Source organism: Alosa sapidissima, chromosome 15 (genome assembly GCF_018492685.1).
Source record: "Alosa sapidissima isolate fAloSap1 chromosome 15, fAloSap1.pri, whole genome shotgun sequence".
NCBI classification, from domain to species: Eukaryota; Metazoa; Chordata; class Actinopteri; order Clupeiformes; family Clupeidae; genus Alosa; species Alosa sapidissima.
In genome coordinates this window covers 33,235,985-33,263,191 of record NC_055971.1, presented here as the reverse complement: position 1 = coordinate 33,263,191, position 27,207 = coordinate 33,235,985, and the positions used below count along the sequence as shown (strand labels likewise).

Sequence of the window (27,207 nt, the reverse complement as noted above, 5' to 3'; positions counted from 1 at the left end):
TTGTTGTTGATAGCAACATGTCTAGGCCATCATAGTCTACATTTGCTTGTCATCTAGGCCCTATCAAACCCTTACAGGTAAAAAAAACTGCATTGTGTGACAAAACTGCAGGTTTTTTCAATATTGTTGTGCCCAAAATAGCCTATTGCATTGTGCAGTATAATGTAGGCCTGCGTTGTCAGTCAGGGTCAACTTTTGGTCTTTTGTTATTTGCACAGCTTTATCAGGGGGGTATTCCAAGTACATGGTTTAGTGACAAACCTGAGTAAGTTAACTCAGAGTAAGTGGTAAACCTCCTAATAGAAGAGCTGTATGACTTCATTCTCCTAACAAAACAGTACCATAGGGCTTTTGTTGTAGGAGGTTTACCACTTACTCTGAGTTAACTTACCCAGGTTTTCCACTAAACCATGTACTTGGAATACCCCCCAGAGCAACTGTAGCCTATGCCTATTGTAGGGCTATGTTATTGTTTACACTTTTTTGCACAGCTCTGTTTTTTCTATTTTATCATAGTCTACTGGTTAGACTGTTCAGTTTCCCCACGTGTGTTTAAGTTTCAAATGAATACTTTTTCTCCTTGGGACAGGCCCATTTGAGTCTTGGAAAATACTTTTCCATTTGCATCGGGATTGAGATGATTAGAACTTAGCAGTCAATTTGAATGCAACAGTTTTGAACAAATTCGTGCAGCGTGCTAATGATGCTAACCGGATTTAATGGCAATTTAGCCAGTCATCTTGCACGATTAATGTTTGGATTACATGTGCATGCTGAGGAGGGATGCACCTGTTGAGAGGGAGAGAGAGAGAGAGAGTGCACGGGGCAAGGAGAGTCTGTGTTGAGGTAGGCCTACTTCTATCGCCTACTCTGGTAGAGTTTGACATACTTGCAATATATATAGTCTATTTATTTATGGACAACGTAAGGCAGGAGGTGTGTGTTGCTTTTAATTATGAATGTTCTATTGAACGTATTTTTTATTGATATCGAGACGATTACATGTCTATTGCGATATATATCGCTATCGTTTTATCGCCCAGCCCTGTGCTTAATAATAACAATTTTAACACACGCATAAATACTCAGCCTTTAGTGCACGTAGTCTATTGACATTGACTGATACACTGCCCTCTGGTGGACAGAACATATAGAACTTAAGTTTGATACCAATATCGGTCTTACTGAAGACATTTAATGGTTAAAATATTATTAACACATATTCGAATATATTCGAATTTTAATATTAATAAACAAACGAACTTCGAATATGATTTTTGGGCAAAAGTCAAAGCCCTAGTGTGCACGTGTGTGTGTGTGTGTGTTAAAGGGAGGAGCACCACAGTGATGCCCCACAGAGGAGCTGTGAATCCTGTGCTGAAGTTCCAGACTCCAGCCACTGGGTCCTGATGAAGCCTGAAGTCTCCACAGAGAAGAGCGTCTCCACCTACAGCCTGAGCTCTCCTGCAGGGAGCTATGAGTGCTCAGAGTCTGGTCTGCGCTGGACGTGTGCTGGTCCAGTCACCCTCCAGTACCGCTTCATGGACTGGCATGCCTTTGCTGAAGAGCTGGCCCACATGCAGTCCAGACCAGCTGGTCCTCTGATGGACATCAGGCTCATGTCAGGTGAGCTGGAGGAGATCCATCTGCCACATTTCCTCTGTTTGGGGGGTTGTGAGGCGTCTGTGCGTGATGCTGTGAGGGACCTGCATGGGCGGGACAGCGGAGTGTGTGTGGAGGAGTGTGAGCTGACCCGACACCATGCCAGACTTCTCCACCCCTCCTTCTCTCTGCTTGGCGTGATCTCCTATTTGAGATCTCGGCTGTTTCCCACAGTCCACTCACTCGTGCTGGTCTATGAGGGCAGCTCCTCACCCCTGTCTTACCGCACCTACCTCCTGCCTGAGGATGCCCATCTGAAGCAGCTGGTGAAGAACGATGAGGAGGAGTTGGGGGGTGTTTGGAAGGCAAAACCTCCACCTGTCAGGGCCCTTCAGATGGACGGCTTCTACAGCCTGAGGACTGACAGTTCCTCTGAGATCTACCCAGAGGAGCTGATGCTGAGGTACAGCGCCACCACCCCCAACTTCTTTGAGGTTTATGAGGCTGCTGCCTCCTTCCACATGGAGTTGTTCAGCTCTGCGGACAGCAGGGGGCAGTGTCTGTGGAGAGCAGAGTTCCAGTCACGTGATGACCAACAGGCCAGGCAGGAAAGGACCAGCAGGTCTCCCCCAGAAGGTACACACACACACACACACACACACACACACCAGTGTTTCCCACAGAATAGAGTCTAATTGAGTGCCTGTCACTTTAAGACGTTTGTGAGGTAACCCTTGCAATTTTAAAGGGTACTACATACTCGCCGCTCCCAACCGCGAAATAGCGCGAAAATGTGACGTCAAAATTGCGTCATTTCCTCTGACGCACGAGAAATTTCAGCCTCGCGCAGGCAGGTCGTGCACAGGAGATTTTTTTTCAGATGCACGTGACAAGCAGGATGAGCTTGAAGCCAAGATCAGGGACCATGCGTGCCACTATACAGACATGAACCACGTTCAGGCATTTCATATAGCCTAGCCCACATCTTAAATAAACATGATGTTTGAATAGTCAGTTTGAGAAAAAAGGGAAATTAACCTGGCTAGGTTACCAGGGAGAGTTTGTGATTTTTAAATAGTTTGCTGGATATGTTAATGAAGCTACCAGAGGGAGATGTAACACAGGGAATTAAGATGAAAGACCTAGGACCCAGGGACATGCCAATAATCCAGCAAAAGGTAACGAAGATATTTATTTTCAACCAAAGGATATCTGCTAAGACCTGAAAAAAATCTCCACCTTAGGAATTTACACAAACTCATCTCTCAGCACCAGCCAGCTAGCTAAAATTTCCCTCGGGATGAATACAGTATCTATCTATCTATCTAGCTGCACACACCTTGGAAACTAGATGGTAATGATGGTAGTTGTGAATAGCAGCAACCGAAGTCTGAAGTATCATCACAGAGGGGAGTTTTTACTGCCATTGAGGCCAATGCCAATTCAGGAGAATATTGCAACTAGTGTCGCAACCATAGCGACCACCACGCGCGAGTATAAATGGTTACCGGCGCTCCCGTGATGTCACATTGTCGAGCTACCAGTCGGGAGTGGCGAGTATGTAGGCCGCTTAACACAGCTGAAAGGCTGCTGATGTGTGGATGCAATTCATAACGGTTTCTACACAGTTAGTTCAAATAACGGTTTGTACTTCTCCTTGGGACACACACTTTTCAGTCTTGGAAAACACTTTTCCATTTACATCAGGATTTTGCAAACATTCAGTGTCAGAGTCAATAAAATGAGCCCTGCATGAGTAACGAAATTGACAAGCAGCTGTAAGTAAGCATGCTAAATTCAACATCCAAACAGTATTCTAACGTTAGCTTTGAGATACTGCTTGATTGCATAACTTAACTTAGTTTAGTCTCCTCAATGTAGGCCTACTATGTTGTGATAAGACATTAGCAGAGTTAACTTTAAAGGAACCATATGTAAGAAATGTATTTCAAATAATCATAAAATGGCCCGGATATGTCACTAGACATTAAGAAATCATGTTAATTTCAAATACTTATATCACTGACAACAGTAGTCCGGCCAGGATATTGTCATTTAAAAAGTGAAGTTGCAGCCCTCAACTGATGTTGATGTTGTGTTTTGTCATGTCATGTTGTGTTTTGGCCTGATGCGCCACCCTCCACTTATCACTAATCACAAAGTCAGAAGTGTTTTGTCATCTGGGTTGGCAACCTCGAGTCAGGGGGGAGGGAGAGGGGATACACCGCTCTACAGTAATTTGAAAGTGATTGCAGTACCAGTGTTGGCCACAATCTTACACATGGTTCCTTTAATGCAGCAGTTTTGAACAAATTTGCGCAACATTGTCACGATGCTAAGCAGATTAATAGCAATTTAGCCCGTCTTCTATGCAGTGCTTACAACAATCCTTCAACAATCATGAATGCAGAGGAGGGGCAGCGGGCTCGTTACGAGAGAGAGAGAGCGGGGCAAGGAAAGGCTACGTGCGTAAAGCGCAGCTCAATGAAAGGATTTTATCTTATCTTTAATTTAAATAGTACAACATAGAACATTAATGTGTGGCGGCCAGTTTTGATTTCGTGGAGCCCCGCCACAGATTAATCAATGTATGGGAAACACTGCACACACACACTAGCTAACTGCAACCGATAACAACATAACACAAATTGTTTGAGTATATATGTGTGTGTGTGTGTGTGTGTGTAATAGACTTCAGGTCCTCAGCTCTCAGCACACACAGTCCATCTGGAGAGCCACAATCACACACATTCTGATTACTGATGTTTTGTCCTCCAGCGTCTGCACCTTCAAGGCATCCCAGTCCAGGGCAGGATTTTTTCTCCAATCACAAGGCAGCTCGTCTTCCTGTCCTCGCCTCCATCCTGATTCCGCTCCAGCAGAGGCGGGTTCTTAGTGACCTGGAGCGGGAGCAGGTGGAGAACAAACCCACCAGCGCGGAACGGAACCATGTTCTGCTCACCATGATACAGAACAAAGGAGCCACAGCCCAAATGGACTTCTACGAGGTTCTAAAGGAGGCCGACCCCGCTCTGGTGAGGTTCTAAAGGAGGCCGACCCCGCTCTGGTGAACGACCTGGAAGGAACCACCTGAGTCTTACCGAGGACAGAATCTCTTTTGTCTTTTTCTCAGAGCACACAGCCTTTAAAGGTTGTATCAGCGATTTCAGGCCCAAACATAAATGATCACATTCATCTAATCTTTCCAAACGATCCGTTAGCTGCCTGCCCCATAAGCAGGCCTTCAAAAAAACATCAGTGGCGAGCATGTTTGAAAGATGTTTTAAACATTCCATTATAGCGGTCAGCTCATGTCCAGCTCCACTGAACGATTGGGTTTAAACATTCCATTGTAACGGTGAGAGGTCGTGTCCAGCTCCACTGTATGTTTGTGGGAAAACTCCCTCCTCAGACTGTTTGCAAGTGTTTACAAACATTCGCCAAAAAGTCAAGACAAACAGAAACAAAAGACCAGAAACCTTTGCCCTGACGAAGGCACCTGCACCTACAGGCCGAAACATGTTGGCAACATATGATTTTAAGAGTTCTATGATAACTAGCATATTAGTTAAAGCTATTTTAATATGAAGAGGAGTGCCTTGGTTCGACCAGTTTTTTGAAAGCAACATGTTGTTTTTTCTACCCGAGAGCATCTTCGCACCGTTAGATTGATTTACATATCAGAAGAATGCCATAGCCCTTCAGCCTGTCTGTCTTGCAATCAGAAACCGAATGTTCGCCTATGTTTGTGTTTGCCTATGTTTGCTAGTTTGTGTTTGCCTATGTTTGCTAATTTATATTCGCCTATGTTTGCTAATTTGTGTTCGCCTATGTTTGCTAATTTGTGTTCGCCTATGTTTGCTAGTTTGTGTTTGCCTATGTTTGCTAGTTTGTGTTCGCCAATATTTGCTCATTTGAACACACCTCAGGGAGGTATTCCATCAACCTCGCTAAAGGCCAAACCTGGCTTATTTCGATAAGTCTCGCTAATTTTAGTGAGAATTCCGTTCCATTAATGAGGTTAACGTGAATCCCAGCTTGGTAACCATTGGAATGTATGCCACAGAACTAACCTGCTCCGTACCAGGTTAACTTTCAAGCTAAATTAAGCTGTGTTGCAAAAAAACCCAATCTGTCGGAAAACGAGTCCAAAAAGATAGTTCCTTCAACCTGTGCTCTCGTCACCTGTAGCCAACTTCAAAAATAGAAGTAGGCCTATAGAAATGTTTTTTCCGACAGTGCACCAAGCATGGATTTACACATTCACTAGCTCCAAAGAATGTATGAAGATTATACGATTAAAAATGTTTTAACTTCACATGCGTGTGGTTCTAGAAATTGTGCTACTCTGCGTCACTTACGTTCGGTGGTGGTGTAACGTGCAGCGAAACGGCATAGGAAAGGAATTCCATTTTTGCGTGTTCGCAGGTTCGCTTCCCATACGAAGTATTAAGGCTACCTTGATAATGGCATTTTTAGTTATAATCTTTGATGAAAGACATATGTCTACTGCTGATAAAGGGTCATGCACATTTGGTAGGCTGTTCAGTGACAGCTTTGCCAGTGGGCTATATTATATCTGATGCAAGCCAAAGGATAATTATTCTGTAGCCTAGGCAGCTAATAATTAAAACTGCTTCATGTGTCAACGATTGTTCATGAATATCAAATCAACTGTGTGCTACACAGGTTAAATACTAGGCATAAATTAAATTGAAAGCCATTGCATTTCAGACAACTTTATTTCAAACACTTTGGGACTTATGGGAGACAATAGGCTATTATGTTGATACTCACTTATTTTATGACAACCTAAACCTAGACAATAATTTGGAGTGAACTCTTTTAATATAAGAACGTAGGCTATAGATAGTTTTGAATATATGCCAAAGTTGTATTTGAGTTTATACCATTTATTCATTCACTCGTTTTGTTCAAGCATAGACTATAGTCTTTGTGTTCAAGAGTGAAGCCAATCAAACTCGCAATTGATTTCAAACCATTAGCATTGTTGTTTTAAATGTATGCTTTCATTATTCTCCAATTTCTGTAGGCAATCTATTTTTTTCTCTCGATGTTAAATTTGATGACTTTCGATGAAAATCCTGTAGATGGCGCTTGCCTATCGAACAGGAATCGTCTAGTATTGTCTTAATTTTACGACATATGTCGTCTTTTCGTCAATCTACTGTTTTGGTCTACTTTTCTACCTCATGCACGAGCAGAGATGAAGCTGAACTAAACCTTGCTTGAATAAACGAGGCCAAGATGCCGCTAACTTGAGTTAATGGAACGGCTTCAGCCCCAAGTGAAAGTCTACGCTAGTTCAAGCCAGGCTATTTCTGTTAAGCGCCGCCTTCATTAGCGAGGTTGATGGAATACCCCCCAGGTCTGACCAAAGAACTACCTGTTTGTATCAATATGTCATTTGAATCCTCAATTGATCAAATAAATATATGATTTTGTAGCTCAGGTTTTTGTTTGTGTACATTATTGTTAAACCTGGTGATTGTGTGTGTGTGTGTGTGTGACTGTAATAGTGATTGTAAATGTGATGGTGTGTGTGTGTGTGACTGTAGTAGCCTGGTAATTGTGTGTGTGTGTGAGTGTGTGTGACTTTACTCTAGGGTTTCAGTTAAAGCAGTGTTGTTTACACTTTACTCTAGGGTCTGAGTTAAAGCAGTGTTGTTTACACTTTACTCTAGGGTCTGAGTTAAAGCAGTGTTGTTTAAAGCAGTGTTGTTTACACTCAGAGGTCGTCAAATGGCGGACCACGCAAGTCCTAACCATCAGTCCCTTCTCAGCATGTTCTCCTCTTCACCACTAGATGGCAGCAGCACTTTGTTCTGGACTCTGACTGAATAGTTTGGAGGGGGAAGTGAAATGGAACTACTCATAATGACTAATGCTATTGTATGCGTATGCTAACAACCAGTAGACAATAACAGAGCTGAAACGCAGATAGGGTGTACAATATATTCCATGACTGAAGCACACTGCAAACAGCACATTAGCAGATGCTGTTTCTGTGTGCAAACACTACCTGTGCACCATGGTAACTACAGCAATTTGTAATAAATATCAAACACACAGATTTGCTGACGATCACTAAAGCCCAGCAGTGACTGGTGGCACCCAGGACAAAACATCAAACTACGACATCTTTACGTAAATGTGAGTTTATATGCTTCAGAGCAGAGGTAAGCAAAACTCCATCTTTATGTAAATGTGAGTTTATATTCTTCAGAACAGAGGTAAGCAAAACTCCATCTTTATGTAAATGTGACTTTATATTCTTCAGAGTACAGGAAAGCAGACTCAGACAGATGTGCTGGTCAGTATTGATCAGCTTAAGAGTGGTCCTACAACAGGGGCGGAGTGGTGCACTAAAATCCACCGGGAAAATTCTGACGGCACCAGCCGTGAGGCAGAAGACGCTTGGTGGCCGTCCACAACGTTATAAACTTAACCTAAATAGTCGGCTGCTGTACGCTACAATCGGATTTTTTTGTATACCCCTGTTGTCTCAATGATAACATCTCATTTCAGACTATATTTCAAAGTTTGACGTTCATTTGGATTATTAATATAACATCGTATTTTGTCATTTTTGGCGAAGACATGCATTCCGTTAGGGATATTGACCATATTTAACATTCTCTAACCATCGTGATTTCGAATTGGTGCAGTTTTCAGCACAAAAACTAATTTTATTCTTTTGCTCTTTTGCATTGCTCTATGCTGTTCTATGGTGCGTTCTGCCCATAGACTGTAAAAAATAGGTTCTGCCTCTTGGTTGCGCACGCATGTTTTCGTGACGTTCCATAGAAGACAGTTCCAACGAGTTCCACAAACCATTTATCAGCCTGAGTGGCCCACTAATTAGTCATCTAGGCCTAGGCTACATATCAACATAAGAAAGCTTGTGCTAGTTTCAATAACGTCAATGCTTTAGCTCCGCTAACCTTGCTCTCTGCCTTCCATCCATATGTAAAACAGCAAGCCACTCAAATCCGTCGACTGTCAAAACTCCTGTAGTTTTCCTCGAACTTGATCGTTTGTAGGGTCATGCCATTAGACGAGGGGCCGCTCATTTATCCCCCTACATTTCTGCAAATAGACTTGACCTGCAATCGGTTCATTGGATAAACCAGAAACACATTCCCCATTCCCAGGAGGCTTTGCTCCATTCTAGCCTAGGCTTACGTTAATTTAAGTACAAACAAACAAATGAAATGGTCATTTTTTTTAAATTTGTGATGAAAGTTATGTAACGCCTGAAAAAGACAAAAATGAATTAAGATAAAAAATGAAGGCTAGCCTACACAAAAATCAGTATGGGAGAGATGAGTGTGCAGGGTAACCATGAATGACATATAGACAGTGAGCGAATGGTATAAGTGTTGGTTGGACTTCCTAAATGTAAAAGTGTAGATCTCGGAGATTTTCGTGGGAAATTCTTAATGCTCCTATCAGTTAGATGACCGCAAACGACTCACGGCCGCGATAAAAGCTCTACCGGTCCGCACCGCGCAGACTCATCGGCCGGCCCACCCGGAAAACTCTCGATCGTCCCGATTGCCACTCCGCCCCTGGCCTACAAGGAAAGATCTATACGGGGCGTGTGTGTGTGTGCTGGATCTACACGGGACGTGTGTGTGTGCTGGTCCTACAAGAAAATATCTACATGTACACGGGACGTGTGTGTGCGAATGCAATGGTGTAACAAACTAACGGTGGGTACGAGAGAGCTACGCGGATCCCATACCGTCATACTTTGGCCCAGGATGAATTAGCTCTGATACATGCAATACACATTAAGGGTGACTTCAATTGTTTATGCAAAGGGCCTGAGGCACCGAAGTAGTTACAGATTACAATTACAATTTCAAATAAAAAACACACGACTACATAGGATCCATTACATGTGAAAACATTAAAATTCATTTTATTAACAGACTGCAGGCCAGGGTAATCTAATATTACCGCATTAACATCAACTCGCATGGAATTATGGGAACACTCAATGCGCCTCTTCAACCCTCTGCTGAAACTGCAAGCGTAGATTGCTTGCTTATAAACTCGCACTGCGCAGAAACAAAACTTAATGTAGCCTAACTTATTTAACCGTGCAGAAACCAAATAAAATCATTCATATGCATAGAATCCCCAATATGCGTGAATTAGGCCATTAGAAGAAGGCCATCTTACGAGCCTTTCGTTGTGCAAAATCGTCAACAATGTTCCCAATATTTAATGCTCTGTTGATAACTAGGACATATCCAACCTGTTGTATGTTTGATGTTAGGCTGTAGCCTCCTCCTGAGATTAGCCTACCTGTTGCATGACTGTTTACAGTTACTGCTGCTGCTGCTGCTAGGTGTCCTGTCCTCATGGTCACTCTTGGTTAAAAATCCAAATTGGTCTAGTTTCGGGAGTTTTGCTCTTTACGCTCCTGCCACTTCTTGCAGCCGCTCTTGTGTTTGAAGGGCATTTTGGTCGGAACGATGACTGAAACGTGCAGCCACCATCCATTCAAAAAATCACAACAAATCACTTAGCCTACCCAGAAATCCTTGCTGCATCTCAGTAGAAAGAAGGAAACTCTGGCGAAACAGTATGACGACAAAGAAAGATGGTAATTTGATTTAGCCGTTTTTATTTGATAGTTTGATTTTTAATGTTCTAAAAAAAAAGGAGGCAGGCCGGGGGTAGCGACGGGCCCAGGGAGGTCACGGGCCCTGGGGCCTCATTTATAAAGCGTTCTTACGCACAGATTTAATCTTAGATCGTGCGTACGCTCAAATCCATGCCAACGCTCAGATTTACCATGAAACATTAAGCTGCGTCCAAAAACGTCTTTAAAAATCTTCTGATATTGATCATGCATATGGCAAAGAAAGACATGAGATCGTTGGTCTTGGAATTTTGATCGCACCTCAGATTACTTGCAGTACCCCGCCATTACCACAAGGAAATGGTCGTACGTCAAGTTTGAACCTGACGTGGAGATAAGCACTTTTCCACGTCAAAGATGTTTTTTATAAATCTGAGCGTTGGCATGGATTTGAGCGTATGCACGATCTAAGATCAAATCTGTGCGTAAGAACGCTTTATAAATGAGGCCCCTGGTCCTACAAGTCAGAGCTGCCAACTCTCACGCATTGGCCGTGAGACACACGCATTTGATTAGTTTCACACGCTCACACGCCACACCCCCGATTTCTCACGCTGAAGTGTCAACCCGGTCGGTCAGCCACTGATCGACTAGTTAAGGCTTCTACATACCTGACGCACCCGACCGGTAGCGCGACAATGTGACGTCAAAATGACGTAGATCTCTCTGGCGCGCCAGGGTTTTGGCCGTGTAGCGCGAGGTAGCGCACCACTCATTTTTTTTCAGACGAGCGCGACAAGGCGGAAACAGGAAGATGGACTAGTTCGAGGGCAAGCGAGTTGCAGTGTTTTGTTACAGTCGTGAATTTTTAATAGTTTGCTGGATAAGTTAACAAAGTTACCAGTGAGAGTTGCAACACATGGAATTAAGAGGAAAGAATATAAACGATTTATTTTCAAACAAAGGATATCTATTAAGGCCTGAACAAAATCTCTTTCCACTTCAGGAAATTACACAAACTCAGCCAGCTGCTAGCTAGCTAGCTAGCTAACTAAACTGTTTAAATTATTAAAATTTCCCTCGGGATGACTAAAGTACCTATCTATATATCCATCTATCTATCTATCTATCTATCTATCTATCTATCTACCTGTGCACACACCTTGGAAACTACATGATAATGATGATGGTAGTTGTGAATAGTAGCAACCAAAGTCTGAAGTACCATCACAGAGGCTAGCTACTGGTGTTTCTTACTGCAGCTTCTGCTGTGTAAGTAGTTAATGTTAGTCTTTTCACAACAGCGACACCTCTGTTCAGGAGAATATTGCAACTAGTGTTGCGACCACCACGCGCGAGTATAAATGGCTTCTGTGACGTCACATTGTCGCGCTACTGGTCGGGTGCGTCGAGTATGTGGGACGTTTTATGCTTTCATGACGGTGAGAGGGTTCAAGAGCACCCCCTGTCTGTGGAATTTTCTACATTTTCTCTCATTTGCGATGCTACTTCAGAAGCCATCCCAGGCGCATTTCCCCGGCTTCAGGTATGCTTAGTATTATTGAGTATTTTTCACGCTGAAGTGTCAACCTGGTAGGTCAAATACCTGGCAGATGAGGTTCAACTAAACTAAACCTATACATATGACACATTACACATCATGTGAACGAGCGGAATCTAAGCTTTATTATATATATTATATATTATATTAGCGTCAAGTTGCTGTGATAAATGGTTCGCGAGAAAATTAACATTGAACCGACGTGCAATTTAGACTAATCATATTTGCATTTTGCACACAGTGCACACCCATTACTCTCTGTTAAATATCTCACTAACCCTTCACACAATATCACAATAAACAGCAAACCGTACCGAATACGAGGATATAAAGCATACCTCTGTGCAATAAGTGGTTCCTAAGTAATCCGGTTTTGAAATTGCAACACATTTCTACATAGCCTCATTGGGGCGAAATTATAATGTATTCTAATGTAAACTATTTGTCAGTACATACTTTTTTGTAAATTGCTCAGCCATAGATTATCCCACTATCATGGTTCTTATATTGTCAGGTTCCAGCCAATCCCACTTACACAGATACATGAATATATTTATATTGGCATGCTTCTTAGTGACATTAATGCAAAAATATGAAGAAAATCAAATAATGAGACACAAATATTGATATAAATATTGATATAAATATTGATATAAAGCCTGACATAAGCCATATGCAAACATTCACATCATACGTTCCCAGATATGGGTACATCCTGAAAAAGGAAGAGCATGTAGGCTATAGGCTATGGCCATTACAATGACCAATATATTATCTTAAATGAACTAGCTGAATAACACAGGTGACCACTTCTGCATAATTTCATGGAGTGCTGAAATGTACACACATTTTTTAACATTTCTGTACTGTGGAATGTAGCATATGTTTTGTGGTTTTGAACTTATTGCAATATCACCATAACTATTCCACCTGTGTGTGCATGGTTATAATTCTGAAGTGCAAAATAGCTTAGGCTACAGCACAAATATTTCCATAAAAATAAGCAAGTCTGACCTCTGAATTTATTTTGAAAGTGCACCTGATTGATGCATTTAAAAGTTAAAATATACAAACATTTCTTAAATTCTTACAAAACACCCACCCACTTTTTAAAATTGTTAGTTTGGGTCCCCCCACTTTTGCCATGCGAAATACCAGTGCTGTTTTCAGCATCTGTTTAGTGCTTCATTGTCATTTTCATTGGATTCTCCCATTTGCGCGTAAATCACTCTTAAGCTTTTTTTTTTTTTGTTACACACATTCTCCCATTCCGCTTCTGTCACACATACAGTGACAAGCGCCAAATCCCCCGCAGTGTTGAAGAGATCAGTCGTCCCCCTCACTTTTGATAAGGAAAAAAGCCTTATAGGTAGGCTACACCAAATAAATAATAACCTATAGGTTTACGCTCGGCTATGTAAAACTCCCCATTAACAGCATCACGTCACTAACCACAGCTAAGACTGCACAATCTCGTATTTACTCTGTTGGATATCTGAAGCCAGTTTCTCTAGTTAGATACTGTAAATCCTTAAATTATGGCCGGGGTCTTAAGACAAAGTACAGGCCTTTAGGGGCAGGATTGTATTCGAGACAGCCCTTTATTTCTTATGCGAGTTTTATTTTGAGACATGTGTTTCTTGGAGCGGCATACTGGTAGGCCTTCAAAAGCATGACATTTTCGGTTTAGTTTGATATTTAATTTACTTTTGGACTGTTTGATTATATTGTTAAATGTTGGGACTGATGGGCACTGAAATCTGGGGAGGTATTTGATGATCACTATTACATTCCATGTAGTTGAAAGAGTGTCGGGATTTCAAACAAACCATCCGCTTTCATGCGTTCATTGAACGTCCGCGGTGCTGTAATGGAAACCTTATTGTGTAGCCAAGTAGCCTATATATTGAGTTATTTTTTAATTATGCATGATTTACTTTTTATTAATTTTATAGGCTGGCTTTATTTTGTTATATAGAAGTATCTAAATAACCTGTTAAAATGTACCAGAATTCAGGAAATTGCATCTAGTCCCAAAAACTTTTTTGTCATTGCCTCAATATCAACACATCAGGATATAGGCTGTATAGGAGGACCCCAGGACATATGCGACAATTAGTGGGGAGCCCTTATTACATGTGGGCCCAGGGGCCCGAAAGTTCATAATCTGTCCATGCCTGGTCCCTACATCTGAGAACCACTGATGTACGTTTTTTTTTACTGTACGGTAATAATGCTGAGCCAAACAAAAATTTCCGCAGCAAAATTTTGGTTGGCCCCACCAAATCTCACTCCAAGGTTTTTTGAAAAGTTGGCAGCCCTGTACAAGAGGAGATCTACATGTACACGGGACGTGTGTGTGTGTGTGTGCTGGTCCTACAAGAGGAGATCTACACGGGATGTGTGTTTGTGTGCTGGTCCTACAAGGAAAGATCTACACGGGACTGTAGATACTAAAGTTTATTCCTTGAAGTAACCAAACAACATGGTGGTCATATGACTTAGGCGGTCGGGCTACATTTAGTTTTAAGTAAGTGTGTGTGTGTGTGTGTGCTAGTGCACATAAGAGATGTAATTTTTAAATGTGAAGAGATCACATTATGGAGATACGGTCTATCTGTCTCATACTTTATTATTAGGACTGTCAAAATAACTGATTAATTTTGATTAATTAATTTGAGAAAAAATAACTGATTAAAAAAAATAGTGCAGATTAATCGATTCCGTATGACCTTTGACCCTGAGCCGTTGTAGTCAGTAACCATTAGACTGCTGCCTAGATCATTGATTAGAACATTTACTTTTAAAAAACAGCCTGATGGTGTTGATAAAAAATAAAATGTTGAAAATAAAGTCCTCTGCAATGTCTGCAGCAAGGAATTTGCATATCACCGGAGTTCATCAACTCTATAGTCGCACATCAATGCAAAGAAATAAGTGTTGACATTGAGGGGAGTGTTTATTTAGAGAATTTATTTTCATTGTGTCCCCTAGGTTATATCTGTGGCCTGAAATGCCTTGTATTTGAAAAAAAAACTTCTTCCCGAAGCACTTTTAAATTTATTTCCTCAGCATATTAGGTCATATCATAGATTATTATGGCAATTATTTGAACAGTGAAAATAATAATAAAAGAGTTTTTGAACTTTAATGTCACTAATGCTGATTAATCAATGATTCATTTGAATTTAAATATTTAAAATACTTTCACAGCAAAAATTATATATGCGATTAATTTAGATTAATTAATCGCAGAGTATGTAATGAATTAGATTATTATTAGATTTGAATTAGATTACAGCCCTATTTATTATGCATGTTAACAATACACAGGTTCAATTCACTCCAGTTAGTTAGGACTTCACAGAGTGAGAGATTCACCAATTAGTTAGGACTTCACAGGGTGAGATTCACCAGTTAGTTAGGACTTCACAGGGTGAGAGAGTGAGAGACTGAGGAGTTTCCTAAGCTGTGAGTTTTATTGAGTTACATTTGTAGAATATTCCACATTAGAAAACAGACACTCTGGGTATTGTAGTGAGACAAAGCCCTGGAGTCCTGTGGGCCAGAGTCCAGCTGTGTTGGTGCCCAGGTGGCACCAGAGTCCAGCTGTGTTGGTGCCCAGGTGGCACCTATCAGCTGTATTGGGGTCCAGGTGGTACCTATCAGCTGTATTGGGGTCCAGGTGGCATTGTCTGTCTGTCAGTGAGGTTCATCCAAACTCCAGCTGGCCAAACACACTGATCAGAACACACTCAAACAGACCAATCAGAACACCCAAACACACCAATCAGAACACACTCAAACACACCAATCAAAACACATCAATCAGAACACTCAAACACACCAATCAGAACATACCAATCAGAACACTCAAACACACCAATCAGAACACCCAAACAGGAGGAGCTCAAGGGCTTAAAGACAGTCAGGTGGAAGTGTCAGATAGTGGAATAAATAATTTGCTATTGAATACGTTTGTTTGTGATTATATTATAATTGTGGATATAAACAGAGGACACAACATGAATGTTTACTGTGAGAGTTCAAGTGCATAGTTTACTAGAAAGACGTCAGTGTCCACACACACACGGAATCTCCTCTGATGTGAGCTGACCTACTCTTCAGGAGGACATTTTTAAAACAGGAGGATAGAGTAGAGAGGACTGTATATGTCTGTCACGCTCCTCTCTCTCTCTCACATACACACACACACACACACAGACACAGTCAGGCGTTCCTCCTGCTGGAGTGGCTGGTGGCGGATGAACGGCCTGTCTCGTGCTCCGGTCTGTATTTTAACCAACAGATGAGCCATGTGACGACCACCGAGACCATGGCGAGGATGCTCGCGACTGAGAGGCAAATCGGTCCAGCGGGCGAGGGTGGCCCGCCGTGACTGTGCACGAGAATTAGGCCCATGAATAGGAGCACGAGCATGGACAGGAATGAGAAGATGACGCAAACACAGCCGGTCGTGAGCGCGAGCCGCTTGCAGTCGTTACAACAGTCCTCTCCGCTATAACGGCGACTCACTGATGAAACGGAGTCCCGCGAAAGGGTGGTGGCTGCCGAGACGGTACTGGTTGGCGTGACCGTTGCCTGACTCGCACTGGCTGTCGTTACTGTTGCAGACGCTGCACCGGATGCGTCCTCGCGCCTGAGGGCGATGAGAGCTGGATGCAGTGGAGGGGGGCTCGCGGGAAGCGCGTCCTGCGGCAGTGGGTCTGAGTCGATATAAAACGGGAAGTCCTCCGTAACCTTTGTGTTATTGGGTAAATTCTGAATCCGATAGTCTGGCACGGGAGTCCGGTGTCTGCATAGTGGACACGAGATCCGCCAGGGTCTCTCCTCCCGCAGGTGCAGCGCGTGGAGGCACTCCTGACAGAAAGTGTGCAAGCACTCCAGGATTTTGGGCGCGCGACGATCGAGGTCGAAGTAGTTGTAGCATATCTTGCATTCGTACTCCTCATACGGTAACGGGAAAGCTAACACCGAGCCCGGGGACGCAGGAGGAACCGGCCTGCTCACCGTTCCTGCTACATCCGCCTCTGCCATAGCATCTCGCATCACTCACATCATCACGAGGAAAACAATAGAGGCAGACCGCAGCTGGGAGTGACGGGAGAGATTAAACCCCACGCGCCCTCAGCACCCCCTACGGCCTTCACGAGTCGCCGTTGGCGATGAAACAGAGCCGAGCAGCAGTCGGTGACTGTAACATTCTCCCAAATAATCCCCCGTGACGTGAAAACGCCCGGCTGGCAGCAATAGCACAATTGCCTAACGCGCCGTTATGTTATTCTCCCGCAGACAGAGCGGTGAAGTCTGGCTGCAGAACGGGAAGTAGCGCGAGCTCTCCGCCGCCTGTCTGTATCTTCTGGTGGAGCGAGGTGAAGCGGAAAACGTCACAGCCCAGCCCGGTTCTCTCTCCGGTGCTCCATCACAAAGACGTCAGAACCCAGCCCGGTTCTCCATCTGACGCCATTCGTACTCCTGGGCTACATCTTCCGGAAGATGTAGAGGGGAGGGGATCACATGCGCGATGCAAATCACACACACACGGTGTGTCTGAGACCAGACAAAGAGCCCAGGCAGTGAAATCAAAGCGGCACGAGCCACAGAAACGCAGGTGAATATGAAGAGGCCGCGTGCGTGCCTGCCTACTTGCTTCCAGGCTCCTCGCGCCTTTTCAGCTGTGCCACACCACAGATTGATGTCCTGCTGTAGCCTAATTGTGAAGAGCAGTAGATCACAGTCTTTTGAAGCGTAAGAAGTCAGTACATTTGTCACAAGCTCCAAAACACACAAAATATACATTAAAAATGTACAAGCATATCAACAAGCCCTGTTCCCCCATATGTGCTACGACATGCCGCATCATGAGTCTTGAGACATTCAGTGGTCATCTCTGTCTGCGTGTATGTGTGCAGAGACATGGACACACACACACACACACACACACACACACACACACACACACACACACACACAAACCCCTGGTTGGGTGCGTGTCCTGTGAACACCTGGGCAGGTAAATGTTTGAACCTGGACTGGCGGTCCCAGAGGTTGCTTCCTTTCCGCAGCTTCTGAACTAATCTCTTATGGGCGTGTTTATGACACCATATGACACCTGCGTGTGCATCAGAGCGCGCTCACCTAAAGCTCACGCCACGGTTGCTGGCCAACTTCGCGCATTGGTAAATCAGTGCAGGTAATTCTCTCTCTCTCACACACACATAAGCCTGTGCACTCGACACACCTCACCTCGGCAGGGCGTACGCGCAGACAGGTGCGGAAGCGCTCGCGCCAGACTCTCCGTCGTCAGTGGGGACTATGCGGGGACTTATTACGCACCTGCACAGCTCGGAGCTCGTGGCTCGTTTCCAAAGGGCATGTGGTCTTTACCCAGCCACGAGGGCCGAGGATAAATCTGTCCACAGTCATTCTGTGGACGGCCACCCGGTCCCAAACGGAAATGCCAGTGTTCACAGACACCGAGCTGAGGCAGGCACCGGGAAGCTAAACGGGGGCACGAGAGAGCAGGACAGCAACTCAAACTACAAGTGCTCTGTCAGCAGCGGAGACGCGAAAGAAGTAAGTTTGTGTTTTTTTTTTATTATTGTTATTAATATTAGGGAGATAAATTCAAGTTAAACTGGTTACGAATGAATGTAATGTGTCATTGGCATTTCCACGCACGCAGTGTCAATGTCGGGCCGTCGGGCATATACTCTGCCGGACTGGCTTTTCTAGTTTCACGAGTAGTTGTCAGAGATTCGGGACTGAGAAGTTAAGAAGTTTGTGTCATAGGCAGTGTTCTTATCAGACAGACATCGAGGCATCTCTTGCAGTTTCTCCAGCTTCTTAGTATTCCTTCTATGCCGAGCACGTACAAAATAACGACCAACCGCTCGCGCCAGAGATAGCACGAGGTTCAAATGTGTCTGCGCTCTTTAGATGTCCGGGGGGCACCAGGCACACTCACTCACTCACTCACTCACACTCTCTCTCTCCCAAAAGCAAGTAGTTATCTCGGAATATAGACCTGTACACTGATTGTATTGGTATCCATTATAAGGGGTGTGTTCTCTATTATGGATTATTGATTGATTACCATGAAATTTGTGTGTGTGTGTGTAGAAAGACATGTACTGATCATCTGTGTGTGTGTGTGTGTGTGTATGTACGTGTGTGTGTGGAGGGCAGTATGTGGTCAGGAGCCGGCCTCTCCACTTCCTCTTCCTGGTTTCGGCGGCTCTGGGAAATGAAGTCTTCTACATCTCCTTCCTGCCTTGCCTCCACTGGAACTTGGACCCCTTCCTGTGCCGACGCTGTGCCAACATCTGGGCAGTGAGTCACACACACCACAGCGCACACACACACACACAGCATACACACACACACACACACACCTCCCTCTCACACACTCACACACACACACACACACACCTCCCTCTCACACACCACACAGCACACACACACACACACACCTCCCTCACACACTACAGCATCCAAACACACACCTCACTTCACACACCACAGCATACACACACACACACACACACACACACATACATACCTCCCTCACACACACCACACACAGCATACACACACCTCTCCTCACACACCTCAGCATACATACACCTCTCCTCACACACACCTCTCCTCACACACCACACAGCATACACACACCTCTCCTCACACACACCACACACAGCATACACACACCTCTTCTCACACACACCACACAGCACACACACCTCTTCTCACACACACCACACAGCACACACACCTCTTCTCACACACACCACACAGCACACACACACCACACAGCATACACACACCTCTCCTCACACACCACACAGCACACACACACCACACAGCACACACACACCACACAGCATACACACACCTCTCCTCACACACCACACAGCATACACACACCTCTCCTCACACACACACCACAGCATACACACACCTCTTCTCACACACACCACACAGCACACACACACCACACAGCATACACACACCTCTCCTCACACACACCACAGCATACACACACCTCTCCTCACACACACCACAGCATACAAACACCTCTCCTCACAAACCTCTCCTCACACACACTACAGCATACACACACCTCTCCTCACACACACACCTCTCCATCTCTCTCTTCTACATCTCTCCTTGTGGACTTTACCTTTAACTGTGTGTGTGTGTGTGTTCCCCCAGGTGGTGATGTATGTGGGGCAGGTGCTGAAGGACGTGCTGAAGCTGCCCAGGCCTCTTGCGCCCCCTGTGGTGAAGCTGGAGAGGCGCGTGGATGCAGAGTACGGACTGCCCTCCACACACGCCATGGCGGCTACTGCCATCTCCTTTACACTGCTGCTCAGCGCTCCTCAGAGAGTACAGGTGACACACACACACACACACACACACACACACACACACACACACACACACACACACACACACACACTTTGGGCAGCCGTGGCCTACTGGTTAGCACTTCGGGCAGCCGTGGCCTACTGGTTAGCACTTCGGACCTGTAACCGGAGGGTTGCCGGTTCGAACCCTGACCAGTAGGCACGGCTGAAGTGCCCTTGAGCAAGGCACCTAACTCCTCACTGCTCCCCGAGCGCCACTGTTGTTGCAGGCAGCTCACTGCGCCGGGATTAGTGTGTGCTTCACTGTGTGTTCACTGTGTGCTGACACTAATTCACGGATTGGGATAAATGCAGAGACCAAATTTCCCTCACGGGGTCAAAAGAGTATATATACCATCTCCTTTACACTGCTGCTCAGCGCTCCTCAGAGAGTACAGGTGACATACACACACACACATGTACACACACTCACACACTGACCACCGACCACACACACACACACCATGGCGGCTACCGCCATCTCTGCTGCTCAGTGCTCCTCAGAGAGTACAGGTAACGGTAACACACACACACACACAAACCATGGCGGCTACTCATGCAACCCCATATCTATCATGTTTTGACAGGTCTTGAACAGTCAGTATTCTTAAATGGTCATTAATAAGTGTGTGTGTGTGTGTGTGCCTGCCAGTTTCAGTGGGAGGTTGGTGTGTTCTTGGCCATTAATATGTGTGTGTGTGTGTGTGCATGTGTGCCAGTTTTAGTGGGAGGTTGGTGTGTTCTTGGCCATTAATATATATGTGTGTGTGTGTCAGTTTCAGTGGGAGGTTGGTCTGTTCTTGGCGGTGCTGCTGTCAGTGCTGGTGTGTTTAAGTCGCCTCTACACGGGTATGCACTCAGCTCTGGTGAGTCTCTCTCTCTCACACACACACACACACACACGCAGACACACCGGCACACACCCACTCACACACACAAAGACACGCAAACTCTCACACACACTCACACTCTCTCTCTCACGCACACGCACACACACACATTGTCTCTCTCTCACACAGACACACGCACATAAGACAGATGCACGCATGCACGGACATGCACACACACACACACTCACTCTCGCGCTCTCACACACACACACACATTCTTAAAACACATCAGCAAGTGTAGGAAAGGAAACAAGAGTTGAAAGTGTGTGTGTGTGTGTGCAAGGTCTAAAATAAGACATTCCACTGCTGCATTATTTAAGATGTCTGGATGCTGAGGGAGACCAGACTACAGTTAGTCCTCTACACTGCCCTCTCTCTTCCACACACACACATACACACAGTAGATCATTCTCTCATCTAACTCTTTCTCTCTCTCTTCCACACACACACACACACACACACAGTAGAGCATTCTCTCCTCTCACACTCTCACCACACAGGAGTGTTGACTCCGGTCGTTTGGTTTGTGTCCTCAGGACGTGATCTGCGGCGTGCTGCTCACCGCCGTCGTCATGGCGACGTCCTACCCGCTGTGGCCGTGGCTCGACGAGGTGCAGCTGCACAGCCGCTTCTCCCCCGTGCTGGCGTTGGTTGTGCCCGTGCTGCTGTGCGGCGCCTACCCTGAGCTGGACCACTACAGCACCACGCGGGGGGACACCACCATCATCATGGGCGTGGCCTCTGGCTGCTGGCTCGGCTATTGGCTGAACCAGCAGCGGGGGCGGACCTTCGAGCCGGAGGGACCCCTCCCCGTGCCCCTCCCCTCGCTGACCGCGGCGAGCTGTGTCCAGGGCGCGGCGAGGTTCGCGCTGGGCCTCTCGGTGCTGCTGGCTACGCGGCAGAGCGTGCGCTGGACCAGCCTGGCACTGGTGTGCCGTTGTTACGGGGAGTCACCTAGCAACCCAGAGGCGCGACGTAGGAAGGAGATCGAAGTGGTGTACAAGTTCGTGACCTACGCCGCCGTCGGACTGGTCAACACGGTGCTGGTCAACAGACTCTTCCTGCTGCTAGGTCTGCTCTGACCACAGAGCACTGTCCTCCGTGTGTTTTCATACGTGTGTGTGTGTGTGTGCTGATAGCCTGTACTCTTCCTGCTGTGCCTAGTAGTGTTTCTACAAATTGTAGTTCATTTCACCATCAACATGCGGCATTCTGTCGTGAGCTAAGCTGCTAGCTAATGGAGTGGTTTTCAATCCAACTTCAATGCTTTCTAGAAACAGTGGAGAGTAGGTGATCATTTGAGTGACAGTTACGTTGTGCCAGGGTGGTTCAGTGATTACCTTTGTGTGTTTGGTTTGGGTGTGTGCGTGTGCCTTGCGTGTGTGTGCGTGCCTTGCTTGTGTGTGTGTGTGTGTGTGTGTGTGTGTGTGTGTGTGTGCACGGTTATATCCTGTAGATATGTATAAAGAGATGTTTGTGATACAGCTGAATAAAAGTCATGCAAACCTTCTAAACTCTGACATCAAACCAGACTTGCATGTAGTACCATTAAATACACACACACACTGACATACACCACCAGACTTGCATGTAGTACCATTAAATACACACACACACACACACACACACACACTGACACACACCACCAGAGAACGCACAGACACACACACACACCACCAGAGAACGCACACACACACACACACACACACGTACAGCTCCTTGCATTTCACACACAGAAACACACATTGCTGGAACGGGCACACACTTTGGAATACACACACACGCACCTTGCACACCTTGGAACACACACACACACACACACACACCTTGGAACATACACACCTTGCAAATTTTGGAACACACACACGCACCTTGCACACCTTGGAACAGATCTAGATCACTCCACAAGACACTACTTACTGCACAGTTGAGTGTGTGTGTGAGAGAAGCACATATCAGAATAAACCATTTAGATGACACACACACACACACATTTAAAGGAAACAGAGAGAGATCTGATAGCAAGGAATACAGCCTGACAAGGCTGTACAAACACACACACACACACCAATGCAAACACACAATCAGATAAGTGCCCAATGCAAACACACACACACTAAGTTCATGAACACACGCACACCAATGCAAACACACAATCAGATAAATGCCCAATGCAAACACACACACTCTAAGTTCATGAACACACACACAGGTAATGTCCAGATAAAGATGGTCTTTATTGTCCAAAAGCTTTTAAGTGATTCTACAAAAGGATAGGGTGTTTGTGTGTGTGTTTGTGCGTGCTTAAGAGAACACACACACACACACACACACACACACATATTAACAGGCTTTGTGTGAATACACACAGGCATCTGCCACGGCTACCTTGAGGGGTCCTGATAGACAAAGACACACCCCTCACAGCACCAAAGTCCTTCTGTCCAATCAGAGCAAGCCATTGCCTGGGGGATGTTGACGTTGAGCCAATCATATCCGAGCAGGAGTCTGTGGGGTGCGGTTAGGCCAAGCGTTACCATGGTTTCACAGGAAAGGCTCGATGTCCAGGTCGAGGGCAGAGCAGGGTAGCGTGAGCTCGAAGCGGTTGATCACATCTGGGTGAAGGACCCCGAGGTGTCCCACACTCTGCCCGCGTGCAAAGATCTCTGCGCAGCGCCCAGGGAAGAAGGTTGAATCTGAGAGACAGAGACCATCCAATCAGAGACCAGCAGAGATCATCCAAGCAGAGATCATCCAATCAGAGACCAGCAGAGACCATCCAATTAGAGACCAGCAGAGATCACCCAATCAGAGAGCAGCAGAGACCACCCACACGCTGCTCACTTGGGCTCAACATTACAACTCCGTTAGGAAATGAGAGATCATGATGAAGTGAACAGCAGATGAATCTTTTGCAATGTATCGAGTATTGCAGGATCACACTATCGGGATATTATGGTTATAGAGGGCACTCTGTGTGTTACCATGACACCCAGCATGATTAACATTCTAATTGGATCGGCAGTTTTATTCCAAGAGAGCCATTTTCCCGAATCAGAGGAAATCAGAATATGTAAACCCATTTGTTGAGCTAATGGTTTTAAAGTTGACATTTTGTAGATCAATATGCTCCGACTAAAGTAACTGTAATGGTTTTGAGCAATTCAACTGGAAATCCTCTAGGAACCCTTACAAAAATCAAATGTTTGCGGAGGATTTGCAGCAAACTTGTGGGTGATTTGTGGGATGAGTTCAATAGAAAATATTGCCAGAACAGATTGAAAGGGTCTAAAAGAGTGTAACTTGTAGCTCCTGTACCAGTGTGGTCCGAACACTACGGCCTTTCGTTACGGCCACCCCAGACATCAGCTGTCCACGCCCTCTCTCTCTCTCTCTCTCTCTCTCTCTCTCTCTCTCTCTCAATATCTGGTTTCAACTGAGCTTTCAGGCTGACTGTGAGTGCTTGATGATGAGATTGTGTGTGTGTGTGGTGTGTGTGTGTTAGTGAGTGCGGTGTGTTTCTGTGTGTGTGTGCTTGATGATGAGATTATGTGTGTGTCCCGGTGAGTGTGCATGCAGGATGCTGGAGATAGATTGTGTTTGTGCTCCCACGTCTGGCCACCAGGGGGTGTTTGCCTGTGGCTCTATACCTGCCTTGGAATGTACTGTAGACGTGTGTGTGTGTGTGTGTGTGTGTGTGTGTGTGTGTGTTTGTGTGTGTGCGCGCGCGTGCATGTGTGTGAGTGTGTGTGCGTGCGTGTGTGTGTGTGTGTGCGGGTATGTGTGTGTGTGTGTGTGTGTGTAGACTGACTCCAGCTGCATCCATTACTCTCCTGTCTGGGCATCATGTTTCTGTCCTTCTCCCCTCTCTCTCCCCCCCCCCCTATCTTTGCATGTGTGTATGAAACACAATGACCTCAGCCCTCTCTATACCTCGCACCCCCCCCCCCCCCCCCATCTCAAGGTCATGGGGGATCTGTGTATCAAGCCTGTTATTGATCACTGAGCTCATCTCAGCTCTTCAGATAAAGGGAGCGAAGGGAGAAATACAGCACTTTTACACTGTATTTTATGACACACATACATTTGATTGTGTCTATGTGTGTGTGATTCCACAAAATCTAAATATATCTGTGTGTGTGTGTGTGTACTTGTGAGTGATATTCACAAAGCCACTGACCACCTGATTGCCTACCTTCGGCTGCCTGGATGTGGTAACCATGGTCACGACCCGGGTTGACCTCCAACAGCTGCATGACCCGATCGAGGAGGCCGTGGATGACCTCGAAGCCCGGAGACTTGTTATAGAACACGGCACACAGCCGGCGGTTATTACGCGCTCCCACATCTGACCACCAGGGGGAGAGAGAGGAGACATCACAGGTCATGGCACATTTATAATCACTGCAGTTCAGTTACAGTGGAATTCAACATGGATTTCTGATTCTGAACAGTCAATACCACGAGATGCATCTCAGTCTCAGTCTCAATGGTCTTGTTGCTAAATTGGATTTTGTGTGTGTGTGTGTGTGTGTGTGTGTGTGTGTGTGTGTGTGTGTGTGTGTGTGTGTGTGTGTGTGCGCGTGCGTGTGTGTGTGCGTGCGTTGTCTTTTGCATCACAACACAACACAACACACACATCAGTGAAGTCAAATCCGACTGACATGAATGCTGAAGACACCAGAGCATGAGAGAGGGTTGGAGTTCTCAGAGACGTCTGGATTCTATGTGTGTGGGTTCTATGTGTGTGTGTTCTATGTGTGTGGGTTCTATGTGTGTGGGTTCTATGTGTATGGGTTCTATGTGTATGGGTTCTATATGTATGTGGAGCCTTGCTCAGAGAGACGTCTGGGTTCTATGTTTGTGGGTTCTATGTTTGTGTGGAGCCTTGCTCGGCGCATTGAAAATGAGAGTTGAAACGCATCACCATTTCATCCGCTTTCATGTATGAAAGCCACCAGACAAACTAGTTGGGAAGGCGGACGTTATTACTACAACAACCCATATGTTGGTGATGCTGACGTACGTTATTACTACAACAACCCATATGTTGGTGATGCTGACGTACATTATTACTACAACAACCCATATGTTGGTGATGCTGACGTACATTATTACTACAACAACCCATATGTTGGTGATGATGACGTACGTTATTACTACAACAACCCATATGTTGGTGATGCTGAAGTACGTTGTTGGTGATGATGACGTACATTATTACTACAACAACCCAAATGTTGGTGATGCTGACGTACATTATTACTACAACAACCCATATGTTTACTGAGGCGTACGTTATTACTACAACAACCCATATCTTGGTGAGGCGGACACTCAAACAGCTAATAACAGCACAGACAGTCATCAACAAAAAAATACGGTTTCAGGCACGCACACATTACCCAATCAGACACGCATATTACACATTACCCAATCAGACACGCATATTACATATTACCCAATCAGACACGCCTATTACGTATTACCCAATCAGGCACGCATATTACCCAATCAGGCACACATATTACATATTACCCAATCAGGCACGCATATTACATATTACCCAATCAGGCACGCATATTACATATTATCCAATCAGAATCATAAATGGGACACATGAACACAATGACACACAATACCAATAACAAACAAGTAAACACACATACACACACACACACACACACAGTTACATAGACACACACACACTGTCACAGACACAGACACACACACACAGTTACATAGACACACACACACAGTTACATAGACACACACACACAGTCACACACACACACACACACACACCTCTCTTATCATCCTTCAATACGATGTCGGAGATCTCAAACAGCTTGAGAGGGAGGGGCATCTTGCGATTGGCTGCCAAAGTCTTCAGTAACCCTGGCAACAGAGTGGTGCGCGCCACCTGCAGGACAGACATGGAACTACACTCAGTAAGTTCTGGGACACACACACACACAGCTACTTCACACCACTGTGCAAAACTTAATAATTTCACATCTAACACATTCTTTTGAGGATCCAACCGTAATGAAAGAGATCGACCATCATTATTGATCTTGAGCAAAGCTGCTCGATTATGCCAAAAAT

The 27,207-nt window shown here is 45.2% G+C and overlaps 4 protein-coding genes across 9 annotated transcripts in view; 2 read left to right on the top strand and 2 right to left on the bottom strand.

Moving 5' to 3' along the window:
- The first annotated feature begins 1,313 nt into the window (after positions 1-1,313).
- On the top strand, positions 1,314-5,191 carry LOC121684361 (NACHT, LRR and PYD domains-containing protein 1 homolog). The gene is made up of 3 exons (XM_042064357.1): positions 1,314-2,238; positions 4,381-4,610; positions 4,643-5,191. The coding sequence occupies exons 1-3, from the start codon at positions 1,410-1,412 to the stop codon at positions 4,694-4,696; spliced, it is 1,113 nt and encodes a 370-aa protein (XP_041920291.1). The 5' UTR covers positions 1,314-1,409; the 3' UTR covers positions 4,697-5,191.
- Positions 5,192-15,091: 9,900 nt separating this feature from the next.
- On the bottom strand, positions 15,092-17,800 carry LOC121683883 (E3 ubiquitin-protein ligase RNF182). 2 transcript variants are annotated; one of them, XM_042063740.1, is made up of 2 exons: positions 15,443-17,800; positions 15,092-15,412 (listed from the first exon to the last, which is right to left on the bottom strand). In XM_042063740.1, exon 1 carries the CDS (start codon positions 16,848-16,850, stop codon positions 16,011-16,013), a length of 840 nt encoding a protein of 279 aa, XP_041919674.1. In that variant the 5' UTR covers positions 16,851-17,800; the 3' UTR covers positions 15,092-15,412; positions 15,443-16,010. The 2 variants fall into 2 exon arrangements, with proteins under 2 accessions (XP_041919674.1, XP_041919675.1); XM_042063741.1 differs by having other exon boundaries at positions 15,092-15,580; positions 15,660-17,800.
- A 166-nt stretch (positions 17,801-17,966) lies between these two features.
- Positions 17,967-22,613, top strand: sgpp2 (sphingosine-1-phosphate phosphatase 2). 4 transcript variants are annotated; one of them, XM_042063736.1, is made up of 6 exons: positions 17,972-18,377; positions 18,990-19,133; positions 20,016-20,195; positions 20,986-21,075; positions 21,636-22,228; positions 22,478-22,613. In XM_042063736.1, the coding sequence occupies exons 1-5, from the start codon at positions 18,117-18,119 to the stop codon at positions 22,179-22,181; spliced, it is 1,221 nt and encodes a 406-aa protein (XP_041919670.1). In that variant the 5' UTR covers positions 17,972-18,116; the 3' UTR covers positions 22,182-22,228; positions 22,478-22,613. The 4 variants fall into 4 exon arrangements, with proteins under 4 accessions (XP_041919671.1, XP_041919672.1, XP_041919670.1 ...); XM_042063737.1 differs by having other exon boundaries at positions 17,967-18,377; positions 18,990-19,130; positions 21,636-22,613; XM_042063738.1 differs by having other exon boundaries at positions 17,971-18,377; positions 20,992-21,075; positions 21,636-22,613.
- farsb (phenylalanyl-tRNA synthetase subunit beta) overlaps positions 21,520-27,207 on the bottom strand; it is a 19,473-nt gene continuing 13,785 nt past the window's right edge. The window contains exons 15-17 of one of the 2 annotated variants that reach the window (XM_042063734.1): positions 26,905-27,022; positions 25,295-25,447; positions 23,318-23,795 (exon numbers count right to left, since the gene is read on the bottom strand). In XM_042063734.1, coding sequence (XP_041919668.1) covers positions 23,644-23,795; positions 25,295-25,447; positions 26,905-27,022 — 423 coding nt within the window. In that variant the 3' untranslated portion in view covers positions 23,318-23,643. Of the gene's footprint in view, positions 21,531-23,317; positions 23,796-25,294; positions 25,448-26,898; positions 27,023-27,207 lie in introns of those variants that run through there. The other variant, XM_042063735.1, reaches the window with a different exon arrangement.

Excerpts from the sequence above, each read along its gene's own strand:
- LOC121684361 (XM_042064357.1), top strand. The coding sequence starts at position 1,410 with ATGAAGCCTGAAGTCTCCACAGAGAAGAGCGTCTCCACCTACAGCCTG. Across the intron at positions 2,239-4,380 it reads CAGCAGGTCTCCCCCAGAAG|CGTCTGCACCTTCAAGGCAT; the intron begins GTACACACACAC and ends TTTGTCCTCCAG. Across the intron at positions 4,611-4,642 it reads CCCAAATGGACTTCTACGAG|GTTCTAAAGGAGGCCGACCC; the intron begins GTTCTAAAGGAG and ends CGCTCTGGTGAG.
- LOC121683883 (XM_042063740.1), bottom strand. The coding sequence starts at position 16,850 with ATGCGAGATGCTATGGCAGAGGCGGATGTAGCAGGAACGGTGAGCAGG.
- sgpp2 (XM_042063736.1), top strand. The coding sequence starts at position 18,117 with ATGCGGGGACTTATTACGCACCTGCACAGCTCGGAGCTCGTGGCTCGT. Across the intron at positions 20,196-20,985 it reads GCGCTCCTCAGAGAGTACAG|TTTCAGTGGGAGGTTGGTCT; the intron begins GTGACACACACA and ends TGTGTGTGTCAG. Across the intron at positions 21,076-21,635 it reads CGGGTATGCACTCAGCTCTG|GACGTGATCTGCGGCGTGCT; the intron begins GTGAGTCTCTCT and ends TTGTGTCCTCAG.